At 35.5% G+C, this 13,578-nt stretch overlaps 2 protein-coding genes across 2 annotated transcripts; both read right to left on the minus strand.

Moving 5' to 3' along the window:
• Window positions 1-5,302: 5,302 nt before the first annotated feature.
• Window positions 5,303-5,767, minus strand: LOTGIDRAFT_151896 (hypothetical protein; the record flags this gene model as incomplete). Its single annotated transcript, XM_009045396.1, has 1 exon — window positions 5,303-5,767. The coding sequence occupies one exon, from the start codon at window positions 5,765-5,767 to the stop codon at window positions 5,303-5,305; it is 465 nt and encodes a 154-aa protein (XP_009043644.1).
• Window positions 5,768-8,425: 2,658 nt separating this feature from the next.
• Window positions 8,426-13,578, minus strand: LOTGIDRAFT_227797 (hypothetical protein). The gene is made up of 6 exons (XM_009045397.1): window positions 13,543-13,578; window positions 12,999-13,104; window positions 10,532-10,659; window positions 9,871-10,029; window positions 9,086-9,171; window positions 8,426-8,528 (listed from the first exon to the last, which is right to left on the minus strand). Exons 2-6 carry the CDS (start codon window positions 13,079-13,081, stop codon window positions 8,490-8,492), a joined length of 495 nt encoding a protein of 164 aa, XP_009043645.1. The 5' UTR covers window positions 13,082-13,104; window positions 13,543-13,578; the 3' UTR covers window positions 8,426-8,489.

The following is a 13,578-nucleotide window of genomic DNA, read 5'->3' on the forward strand; positions in this document are numbered from 1 at the left end:
GCAAACATAGTGCAAAGATATATCTAAAGATAAGTTTAATCTAAACAAAACATTACACTTTAGTGTCAACAAGTTCTTAAAGGGACACCACCACTACGCATAAACTGTAGCTATCAGAGGCTCGAATAACGGTAGATGTTTCGGACAAATGGTTCTTGTGCGTAACAAATTCTTACATGGAAATAACACACACGAACGTAGTTCACAACCATTTTGAATCCTTCCTATACTTAAAAACTAAACTTCAATAAAGGTTATATAAACCTTTAAATCACATTGCCAGGTTTAGAAATGGTTTAAGTGTTGTTTGAAGGCTTTGCTGAAATATTACAGCCTTTTTAAAAATTCGGCTTATCTAGTCGAGGTAGAAATTCAAAAGGCTGTGAACTGTGTACGTGTATGTTATTTCTATGTAAGAACCATACCTAATTTCGTGTTTGTTATTTCTATGTAAGAACCATACGTAGTTTCGTGTTTGTTATTCCTATGTAAGAACCATACGTAGTTTCGTGTTTGTTATTTCTATGTGAGAACCATACGTAGTTTCGTGTTTGTTATTTCTATGTGAGAACCATACGTAGTTTCGTGTTTGTTATTTCTATGTGAGAACCATACGTAGTTTCGTGTTTGTTATTTCTATGTGAGAACCATACGTAGTTTCGTGTTTGTTATTTCTATGTAAGAACCATACGTAGTTTCGTGTTTGTTATTTCTATGTAAGAACCATACGTAGTTTCGTGTTTGTTATTTCTACGTAAGAACCATACGTAGTTTTATGTATTTATACGTAGTTTCGTGTTTGTTATTTCTACGTAAGAACCATACGTAGTTTCGTGTTTGTTATTTCTATGTAAGAACCATACCTAATTTCGTGTTTGTTATTTCTATGTAAGAATCATATGTAGTTTTTTGTATTTATACGTAACTTCGTGAGTGTTATTTCTATGTAAGAACCATACGTAGTTTCGTGTTTGTTATTTCTATGTAAGAACCATACGTAACTTCGTGAGTGTTATTTCTATGTAAGAACCATACGTAGTTTCGTGTTTGTTATTTCTATGTGAGAACCATACGTAGTTTTGTGTTTGTTATTTCTACCTAAGAACCATACGTAGTGTTGTGTTTGTTATTTTTACATAAGAACCATACGTAGTTTTGTGTGTGTTTGGCTCCTAAAACATACATCAGTTTTCTTTCTCTTTTCTTTGTTCCATCTGAACATCTTAACCTTGGATTGGAGAGAAATTTTTAGGCAATTCCATGTGCCAAATACCAGGAACATTTGAAGCTTCTCTCTGTATCTTTCTAATTTCCTGTTCATCATCTCTGGTTCCTGTTATTTCAGAACGATTCTGCTAGATTGTGGCATACTGTCACAATTAAAGCCAAATATAATCTAGAACTATACCTGATACCGAAGAAAAGGCTGTGATTTGGCCACACCCGTTGGTTGCCAGACTTGATTGTTTGGAGGATCAAGTAATATATCCGGAGGGTCAATAATAGTATATGTTGTTAAGTTGCAGTAATGAAATGCTGACATTTTTCAGGTGGACAATCCAGGGAGCATTACCCTCCTGTCCCCTGTAGCTCCGTCCTGGATTTGACAAGTGCATGAGCCAAAATGTATTAGCTCAAAAGTTGGCGTATACCATATACATATTGTGCACTATGCACTATTTTTGTAAACATATGCCTAATATATAACTTATATGAGAAACCAGGGATTCCATATTTAAGTTATGTATATTGTTTACTGTTTATAAGCCCTATCTATATTGTTTATTTAGTGTTAACTTGTGTTTAAGCATCTCTCAAGGAGCATCAATATAACAATATCAACATTGAAGGTAAACACGGATTAAACCCGGATTATAGAGAGCCGTTGTTCACAATTAGGTTAATCGTGTCAAAAATTGTGTCTATCATGTCCTAACTTGTACTGTAATAGTTAGTATGTAAAGGTAATTAAAGGTTTCATAGTAGCGATATGGACGGGAAAGGATAAATTAACTTGAAAAACCCTGAAAATTAAACGACCTTGTCCTGATGGTGACAATTTCTAGGTTTTTTCTTCGTCGTATTTTGTGTTTCATTTAAATTTCGGAGGTGAAAATAGATTATTGTTATTTTGAATCAGATGTTTCGATTTGTCACGGTTTGTGATGCAATCGATTTTTATTTCGGGAAGCTTTCTAAAACAAACTGAAAATGATAGAGAATTTCTGTTTTGACCAAAGATTTTTAAATGGGCTGGAATCAGAAATGAATATCCTGTTTGAAAATATTGCTAAACCGGAAGTGACTTCCATTTGAAACTGTGAATTCGCAATATTTCAAACCGTTGGAACTTTTTTCTATACTTGTGAAATATGCAAGTGTTTCTACAGGAGAGTATCTCCTATAAACCTAAATTAGCAGACGATGTTAATTGGAGAGTACACTTTCTTTCAACAAAAAACCTTTCATTTTAAAGACTGTCAGTGGCTCATCTAGGTTAGTGGGGACGCTTTCTCGGGAATTTAACATAATATTTTGCTCTCTTGTATTCTGAGACCTGTCTAAGCCGAGCTAATGAATGTTAATGAAAGATTTAAATACCGTTTTATTTTTAAAATGATTATGATTCCATTATTCAACATGAACAAAAATTCCGCCAAATTGATTAGTTTCGTTTTGTAGTATGAAAATTTGCGATCCTTAAATTTAACAATAGACATACTCATTTTGACGCATTTTTTTATTGTCGGTAGTTGTGGTAAGAGTGGTTGGCCTGCTGGATTTTGAAACTCACTTCTTCTATTGCTATAAACTTGATATCTTAAAAATCTCTAAAAATATAGTCAATTCATGCATGTTTGGGCGAAGTATTGTACATGTGAGACAAAGACCTTTTTATGGTCTGAAATAGCTCACTTTCCTGAGTTGCCTCGTATCCTATCTCGTCGTTAATTTGTCTTATCTTCAACAAGCTTCTTTATATTCGTGATGTACAATCATATATTTTTACTCAAGGCTCGAAGTGAATTTGTAACTATTGATTTTAGGGGTTTCAGTTCAATTGAAGTGTATTCTACAAATGATGAATGAAAGTTTAACAATGGTCCTTTATATAATGTTGAGAAGATTTTAATAGGTTAAATGCACATAATATTTAAATTATTAAAATGTAGGATATTCATTATTGAATTTTGAATCGCAATATCAGCCCATTTGTGCCTATATAAAGCTTGTATAATCATAGGGAAAACACATCACAAATGATTTGTTACTCAATTACGCTACATTTTATACATTATAATATAATATAGAAATATATCAGTAGAGAAAATGGTTTTTGTATAAGAAATTGTTTTTTTATATTTTTCTTTATGAAAATATGTTTTTATGTTTAAGTGCAAAGAAATTCCAAGTAATTAAACTATCCGAAATATGAGGTAGGGTATGAATTTTACCTGTCCTGACGTCACCATTGTTGTTGTGATACAAAACTTTTGCAAATAATAGATATTCAAGTAAGTACATCAGATGCAAATAATTTCCAACTGTAGATAATGACCAAATTTAACACAATATTTATTATTGATTTATAAGCTAAATGATATAAGCAGGATGAAATAACTTTTAGGGATAGGTGCGTTATTTTAGGGAGTTGATTTGAATGTTGAATCTGTGTAAATAGACTTCAGAAGTACGATAAATGTTAGAAATTTGCAGACTTCCTTTAAAAGTACTTCAAACTAGGGCGGCAGTAAACTATGGTCACTATTACTGATTGACATTTGCCCCACCAGCAACAGAAAATTAAAGGACGCCCAATTCTTCAAGTGGGCGCCAAAAGCTCTGTTTAACACTTGTCAGCAAAACTTTGTCAGGCTGCAAAATTCATCTTTTTGGCTATAAATTCCTCTTGCAGGATATGGCATCAAATGGGAAGTATGGGGTAATATCTATTCAATGTCCCATCAGTCATAGAAGAAAGACCATGAATGTGCGTTGACACTTCTATTGCCAGATTTTGGAGTTCTAGCTTAAAAGAGAACACGTTATTATGAAATTTCTTTTTTTCATTCTCATTTCAATGCAAATTATACATTTAAATATCATTGCGAATATGAATAAGAATGATCATCATAAACTGTTGCAAAGCACCAGGTAAAATTTTGTCTAATTGTCCTTTTCTCTACCCACTGTCAGTTGAATTGAATTTTTTATATTTTGCAAATTCATGGATATTTCTTCCTCGAGCGAAAAGCTTTCTTCTCTTAACTTCTGGTCTTGTTTCATAATCTCTATGAAACACTGATTGTTTCTGAATACTGCTTAGTGTTTGTAAACTCTTAGGGGACAATTTTGCCCCTAAAAACTCTGCTTTTGTCTGTGTTGCCTCCTTTATCCCAATATTTGATCGAAGAATAGTCGATGATAGCCGCCCCATAGCATTTCTTCCATATTTGACACTTTTTGAAAGCGAAATGTTTATGGATCGAATTATTGACTCATATTTTTGAGTGTCTGTCTTATAACAGGTTTTGTCAATGGCTTCCTCACTTAATCTTATTTTCAAAAGTTCATTTAACAGAAACTTATCATTGTCATTCATTTTAGTTGTTTGAAGCCAGAAACATGGATCGATTCCACCAGTTGTTGCTGTGACCGCCACCACAGACCAGAGAGTTCGAACGGCACTTGGAACAGTCTCCATCGTAGCACACAACAGTTGCTTGTAGTATTTTCGGCAGCTGTTTTTTCAGTTTGTCCACATCTCCGGAGTAAGTAGAGTACATCTCTTTGATTACAAGGCTCCACCTGGATTTTATGTCCTGGCTCAAAGTTTTCTTTTGATTTGTCTTTTCAACTTTTGTTTTGCCTCTGAACATTCCGTCGCTAAAATTAGCCTTAAAACATTGGCGAAACTGAGATGCACTAAGATGGGCTGGGTCAGCTAGTCTTTCAACTTTCCAAATAATATGTAAAGTTCTCATTGCCTCTTCAATTCCGGTAGCTGACGTTGAATCTCCGTCTGTTGTGGCAAATTTGATGAGCAACCCTTGAATAGATAAATCTTCACCAATTATTCTCCCCATTTCTCTCTCAGATAAAGGTGCATGTCTTGTCAGATTTGCTGTGCATCCCTCGTGTCCAGGACAGTTGACAGTAATACCTGTGGTTCTTAGCCACGCCCCAGTCCAACAAAGTTTATTTTGCAACACAACACTTATGATATATTTCCTATCTGTGTTTGTCTCACAAGCAATGCTGATTGATTGGGATGCTCTTTGTCCAGGTTTCTTGCTGTTTCCTATGGTACCGACCAAGCCACATTTATCACGTTAGGGTTGGAAGCACCTCTTCGTCTATTGACATTTTTTACCTCTTCCATCTTAGTTCTCATGCTTTCATTGTTCAAGTCAGTTGTCTTTGAATTCACATAACTGGATAACTTGGACATACCACTTTCAGCTGGTGGGGGAATGTCTAAATCTGCCAGTAGAAGCCTAGTCCTTGAATTGCCTAAAGGCATGTCTAGCAATCCAGCTTGTAAGTTGATGTTTGTTGCAGCCGCTTTCCTATCTCTTTCGTCAGTCGTGATTTCCTTGTATAATTTTACTACAGGAGAGATGAATCCACAATTGAGGCATTTCAGTGAATATTTCCATCCAATTCCCCATTTTTCTTCTGTGTTGATCTTAAATTGTGGTACTGCATACACCTCGGCCTCTTCGTCTGCATGAGTCTGTATGGCTATATTCCACATTTCTACCATTTTTTCCACATTGATGATCCTGTTGCCTGAGATTTTATTTTGATCATAACTGCTTTTTTTCAGGCCTTGGTCGTAAAACCCTGTGACTTCCTGGAGAGTCTAGTTCAATATTCACACAGCTCAATTCTTGGTCTTCATACACTGCAGATCTACACTAATCCAAGAAGTATACCCAAGACTCTTAGAATATTAAAACGATCTGATTCTCTCCCCAGCTAAAGAATAAATGCCTCAAACCCTAACCACACTCCTATTTATCTCTGCCACCAGATGGCCAACATATGAAATATTTCTTTTGTAAAAAGATCCCTTGCTGTTCCTTAACCCTAATAGCCATGCCTGACCGATTCCCTTTCTGTACCCCTATAGCTCTGTTTCTAATTACTTACATAACCACCACGCCGATGTTAATAGAAAAGTGTTGAAGATACAGATTAAAGGCTATCACCCGTGATTTCCCTTATTTGGCGATTACATGTTGAATGTAAATCTCAGTCGCCTTCATATTGAGAGTGACTTTCCCATTTTTACTACATCTATATTATTCTGAGACTTGAGGGAGGTGAAAATATCAGAAGAATGATATATTATACTTTGAAGACAGAATGAATAGACAGAGAAATCATTTATTTCTATTTACCATGTGGACTGATTTTGGTTTCTGGGGTTTAGGGATCATAAACCTTAATGAGTTATGTAACTTTAACTTACTACCTAATGGTCTTTTAAGATTCATTCTTGAAAACATTTGGTTCCATGTTATTTCTATTGCTGCAATTGTAATTAATTTAAGAAATATGTGGATTTTGAAGTAGAAATAGGGTGAAGAAAATGTGACGTAATAAATTTGACCCTTATTCTGTGTAATTTATGTTTTTCAGGCTTGATTTTGGTCAACAATCCTTAATCTTTTTACAGAACTGAATTTTCTTCATAAATAAAAAGGTCTGAGCAATTCAGAATTGTACGTATACAAGCTTATACAGCGCATATATAGCTTATTATATGAATAGCAAAAGTAAAAACACTACCACTGGTTTACTTTTGGGTTTATTTGCATAATTTTGGACAGGTTGTTCCACAGATGTTATGGAAGAAATTAAAGCAAGAAAAAAAATTAGCTACATATTTAGGACTCACTCCACTAAAACATTTTATGCAAATGATTGTTTAGAAATCTTCTTTCTCTCTCCTTTTGGGGGTTTTTACATGCCATTTTTGAGTAATTTTTGGTCTAGATTTGAAATTTAATGTCTTAAATTGCATTATCTTTAAGATTTGTTGAGATGATGAGAGACCTAAAGGCGGAAAGCTATTTCTAAAAATAGTCGTTTTGTGAACTGCCAAACTCTAGCGGATGAGTATAACTGGTAGAAGTTTACTTTTAGTAGCTAAAAATTTTCATGGTCATCATATATTGAATTTTTTAAGAGACATTAAAGATTTAGTTTTTGCGTACAAATTATTGAATTTAAAGATTGACATTTTGATAAAATATTTTGCCATCAGTTATTTCCCTTGAATTGACAATTTTACCCTTTTAAGAAACCTTTCGTCCCGTTTATAATTAATTCCCTTCAGAACCAAATATTTTTGTGCTAGATTAAAGGAATAGTATGCAAAAGTTACATTATTAATAGACCATTTGATGAGATGTTCTCTATTTTGTCTATGTTTTATTTCTGACTATAGTTTTGTACCCTCGTATTTTTGTTATTAGCTATCTATACAAGGGTGTGATGAAACCGCACCCGCATGTCACGTTTGTGAAACTGGTAGGGCGACATATACAGTCCCGTCCTGAGGGTGGGGTCCGTGATGGCTGGGCCCCAGCAAGTCAGAATTAAGCCCCAGCAATACCTTCTTCAGTTCAGCAGAGATTAAAGTATCTTTGTACAAAAAATCAAAATGGTATAGATTTTGATACGTTTTTGGCACCTCAAAATTGTCAGAAATGAGTTCTCTGGACCTTAAATTCTTCAATTTTCTGAGTACAAAATCTGAGCCCGAACACCAATTCATTTCTGGCGACGGCGCTGAAGACATGTCTTGTTATCCATAGAACAGAATTAAAATCCGATATCAACTCTTTTACAATATCAATGACTTTTTCGAAGTGACGATAGTCTAAATTAGCAAAATACGTTTATTAAGAAAGCGGGCGTTCGATTTTAAACCTGAAATGTAATCTATGAATAGCCGAGATTGAGTCAGCTGGTTAAGCCATAATTAGACCAAAATACGGGAAATTAGGCTGTATCAGCTGGAAAATAAAGACCAAGGTACAGATAGCTGATCAGCTGATAAAATGAAATGAAATGAATGGAGTTTTACGTTCTACTTTTTTGCACCATGTGGGCTAATGAAGACGAGCAACGTTATGCAGGATATCCATTGCATATTCAATGAGGGAAATTTTGTCAGGACAGCGGGCCTCGGTTTATTGTCCCATCCGAACAACTAGACGCTTTTTCCATGTCAGCTCTTCCCTGCATCACTGACAGGGGAAACCGGGTTGAAAAATCCGAAGGTATTATCTCGACCTATGCCGGGATTGAACCCTTGACCTTCAGGTTAGTGAGCAAGCGCCTAACTCACTGAGCCACCGCGGCTCCATGATCATCTGATAAAGGTAATGATTAGACTTGATACATTATTCAGTCACAACTCTATTGTCACAACAAATAATATTAACATTCTAATTTAACCTTTATTGAGTTTTCTAATGATCGTAGGTCTGTATAATCATATTAGCGATATTCTGAAAAAGAACAAAAACAGTAATTCAATTAACTCAAAAACATTCATATGGAAGCCGACAGCGGCCATATCTACTCTCGACTTCTCGCCCACGAGAAAGCGAGGAAAAGGCGAGGGTAAAAAAAGACGAGGAAAAAGGCCAGAAGTCGAGAAAGCTAGGAAAAAGGCGAGAAAGCGAGGAAAATTTCTCGCCTTTTTCCTCGCCTTTTTCCTCGCCCTTTTCCTTGCCTTTTCCTCGCTTTCTCGCCTTTTTCCTCGCTTTCTCCCCGTAGCCGGCTTCCATACATTCACTTATGTGATATTGTATGATGGTTTCATGTGATGGTAGGATACCTGCTAAAATGGGGACAGAGGGATGTGTAAATCAATTCGTAACGAATCCGTGCAGAGAAAGCTGTATTTTTCTGGCTTGGTGTACAAATGTTGTCCTGGTCTCATGTATGCGAAAGTTGCCAAGAAGACGGGAGTTGTGGGTTAAGAGTCAATTCTTGAACAATCATATCACAGAAAAGTGATGACCCCACCTTGATAGACACGTTTAATTATACGTATACCCACCTTTTTTCTAATGTCATTACTCTGTGCCAATCGATCAGCTCGGATAAGTCCTTCAGTAGCTACAGATAGGTCAGCATTGCCTTGAGCTGAAAGTATGAATATACAAAATCATGAAATTGCCTAGTAGTATCTTTTCTGTTACAAAACCAATGTTTAGAAACGTTTAGAATTTAAAATATCTGAAACGCCCCCTTTATGCCTATATATTGTTAGGTGATGCAATTGATTGACAGGTACCGACAAATTGAAGCAATAACATTTTAAGGCATTCACACCGTGTAAAAAAGAACATTCGAATTATTATGAAAAGACAGGTCAATGTGATGGAATGAATGTGGAGCTAGTTATCATAATGGGGAAATACACGATGCTTTATCATGTTGCTAAGACTCAAGACTAAAATTACTTAAAGTGGCGTATTAAGGCGGTAATCTTTAGACCATGCCCCTTCCTCTCTTGGGTCATAAAAAATAACAAAAAAATTCGCATAAGATTTATTTCTATACTTTAGAAATGTGCTCTGTTAACATCAAAATTTGACAATGAGTCTTAGATCTTGGGCCTCAAACATCAGTTTTCAACTTTTAAGCAGAAACAATAAACGACATACTTTAACATTACAAAGAGTTTATATCAGGAAATTTTTTCTATATTACGATATTTGAACCTATCCTGTTAAAATTTGTCTATATCGCCATACATAAAAAATCTCATAGAGCCCCACTCTACCCCTACCCTTGCCCCTTTAAGTCAGTGAAATCTTCGCTACGCTACTGCATACTTACCATCAAATAAGTTGGGGTTCATGTCAGTATCAGCAGCCGACAGGACGCCGTCTTTATTGACATCAAATAATAAAAATAATTCAGAGGCAGGACCTTTTGGATAGCAGAAATCGTTGACCATTCTCTGGACAAACTCGGTTAAGGTCACTCTTCCATCTCCTGTTTAAATAAAAAAAAATTCAAATCAAATTCACAGATGTTTATGTAATTCTGTGAGATTATATAATCGTTTTTTCGTTTTATTCAATTCTGTGGTTTCACGCGAAAAAGAGTTATTCAGCAGAAGTTTCTTAGTTTCTTCTACCGTTCGGTCCTACAGTTTCCAGTCTGAAGTCATTGACGGGGTTCTTGTAACTTGACAGATTACATAATGCCACTATAGTATAACCTATAGTCTGGTCAGACTTTTTTAGGGGGTAGGGGGTCACAATGCAAGTGTCTTTGACTCAGATACATAGGCTATAAACTTTCTGAAGTTCATACTTCGAACGTTCAATGTTGGGAGTTTCAATATTGACTTTTTCGATTTCAATCGGTGGGGGAATCTTGAAACCCGTAGCATCGGTTTATTGTTCAAGATGGTCATTCCATGTCAGTCCTCCGACCACCGTCATTTACAATGGAAAACCTGATTTAAATAACTATAGAATAAAGTACCTACGTCTAATGATATCATAATTATTGTAGATAGCTCTATCTTCGTTCAAGGTGAGTATATTGTCATTGTTAACATTGGCCTCACCCAGCATTTTCTTCACATTCAGATGTACACCAAACATATTTCTAAAACTAAAGTAACCATTTATTGTATTAGACCCTTGTTCAACCACATTAACTCCCTTTTGCCATTTTTGACATATACCCTTAACCTTATCTCCTGGAACCCATAACAATTAACTTTTGATACCCCTAACCATTATCTCCTGGAACCCATAACAATTATCTCTTGATACCCCTAACTATTATCTCCTGGTACCCCTAGTAGTTATCTCTTGACACCCCTAATCATTATCTTGAAACTCCTACCCATTATCTCTTGGTACCCGGAACCATTATCTCCTGGAACCTCATAACCTTATCTCCTGAGACCCCTAGCAGTTATCTCTTGATACCCCTAACCATTCTCTCCTGGTACGCATAACAATTATCTCTTGATAGCCATAACACTTATCTCTTGATAGCCATAACAATTATCTCTTGATAGCCATAACACTTATCTCTTGATAGCCATAACAATTATCTCTTGATAGTCATAACCATTATCTTCTGGACCCCCTACCCATTGTCTCTTGGTACCTATAACCATTATCTTCTGGTACCCCTTACAATCATCTCCTCTTACACTTAACCAGTATCTCCTTGATAACCTAACCATTATCTCATCGTATATCAAACCATTGTCTCTTAATACCTATAACTATTATCTCCTAGTACCCTTAACCATTATCTCACGTTATCCCTAACCTTTATCTCCTGTATACCCCTAACCTTTATCTTCTGTATACCCCTAACCTTTATCTTCTGTATACCCCTATTATATCCTAGTACCCTTGAACATTATCCCACGGTATCCCTAACCATTATCTCATGATATCCCTAACCATTATCCACTAGTACCCCTATCCATTATCCCATGATATCCCTAACCATTATCCCCTGGTACCCTTAACTATTATCTCATCGTATTCCAAACCATTGTCTCTTAATACCTATAACTATTATCTTATGGTAGACTTAAACATTATCACGGTATCCCTAACCATTATCTCTTGTACCCCTAACCATTATCTCTTATACCTATAACAAATATCTTCTGGTAGACTTAAACATTATCTCCTGTATACCCCTAACCATTATCTCCTGTATACCCCAAGCCATTATCTCTTAATACCTATAACAAATATTTTCTCACGGTATCCCTAACCATTATCTCCTGTATATCCCTAACCATTATTTCCTGTATACCCCTAACTATTATCTCTTGGTACCTATTACTATTATCCACTCGTACTCTTAGCTATTATCTCAACGTATTCCTAACCATCATCTCATCGTATTCTTAACCATTATCTCTTAATACCTATAACTATTATCTTCTGGTAGACATTATCTCGCGGTATCCCCAACCCTAATCTCCTGTATAGCCCTAACCATTATCTCTTATACCTATAACAAATATCTTCTGGTAGACTTAAACATTATCTCCTGTATACCCCTAACCATTATCTCTTATACCTATAACAAATATCTTCTGGTAGACTTAAACATTATCTCCTGTATACCCCTAACCATTATCTCCTGTATTCCCCTAACCATTATCTCCTGTATACCCCTAACTATTATCTCCTGTATACCCCAAGCCATTATCTCTTGGTACCTATAACTATTATCTTCTGGTAGACTTAAACATTATCTCACGGTATCCCTAACCATTATTTGCTGTATACCCCTAACCACTATCTCCTGTATACCCCTAACCATTATTTCCTGTATACCTAATCATTATCCATCTAACTATTATCTCATCGTATACCAAACCATTACCTCTTGGTACCTATAACAAATATCTTCTGGTAGACTTAAACATTATCTCCTGTATAGCCCTAACCATTGTCATTCTCTTAATATCTATAACAAATATCTTCTGGTAGACTTAACCCTAATCTCCTGTTTAGCCCTAACCATTATCTCATCGTATTCCTAACCAATTATGGTAGACTTAAACATTATCACGGTATCCCTAACCATTATCTCCTGTATAGCCCTAACCATTATCTCCTGTATAGCCCTAACCATTATCTCCTGTATAGCCCTAACCATTATCTCTTAATAACTTTTATCTCATCGTATTCCAAGCCGTTACCTCTTGGTACCTATAATTATTTTACACTCGTACCGCTTGCCATAATCTCATGCTCTCTCCAGCCACGTTTGTATTTTATTGCCATTTTATTTCTTTAATCTTCACCTTCTCATTTCATTTTAGTTTCTGAAATTCAGGATGCCAATGACCTTTTCCGGATTCCTCGACTTCATTGGCCTTACTAAAAGCATTTTGCTTTTTCGCAGCAAACAGTCCCTGCCCATGTTAAGTCCCTTGCAATTATATAATATAAACAAATACCTACTTGCAATTCCATTTATGCATGATAAACCTGGCCTCAAGGCTGACTGCCAGCAGGAGACAAACGACGAGTGTTAGACCCCTCATTTCTGTTTAAAACTAAATTCAGACTGTAAAAGAAAAGAGTATATATAAGAAGTGAAAATCAAAAAAGTTAAAAAATTGTCTGTAACAAAAATATCATTTGTAATAGCTCATTTCTGACTTTGGATTCGAGAAATAAAATATCAACAAAATCAAGTGGGTTTTTTTTGTTGTTTTTTTGTTGTTGTTTTTTTTAAGGACTTGTTATCGCTTTTAACCATACACTGTACACTAAATATACCACATTGACAGTATAAGTATTCTAGACTTTGTAGACTCCCTGAATTCTGAGTTCACAAAAAAATTATAATATAAACTCTGTAAAAACGATGCTGAACAGACAAACTATAATATACCGAGGTAACCATATTAGCTATAAGAACTCCCCGAACTGGCAAACGTAGACACAAAGTGACATGAGGTGTTCTGTGAGAATACGAAAGAATGAACGAAAATAACATTACCTTCTAAAGGCGAAAATCCTAAATGTAGAAACAGGT

This window comes from Lottia gigantea, assembly GCF_000327385.1.
Source record: "Lottia gigantea unplaced genomic scaffold LOTGIsca_1, whole genome shotgun sequence".
Taxonomy (NCBI): Eukaryota; Metazoa; Mollusca; class Gastropoda; family Lottiidae; genus Lottia; species Lottia gigantea.

Excerpts from the sequence above, each read along its gene's own strand:
- LOTGIDRAFT_227797 (XM_009045397.1), bottom strand. The coding sequence starts at position 13,081 with ATGAGGGGTCTAACACTCGTCGTTTGTCTCCTGCTGGCAGTCAGCCTT. Across the intron at positions 10,660-12,998 it reads ATGCATAAATGGAATTGCAA|TTTTAGAAATATGTTTGGTG; the intron begins GTAGGTATTTGT and ends TGGTTACTTTAG. Across the intron at positions 10,030-10,531 it reads TAATTATGATATCATTAGAC|GAGATGGAAGAGTGACCTTA; the intron begins GTAGGTACTTTA and ends TTATTTAAACAG.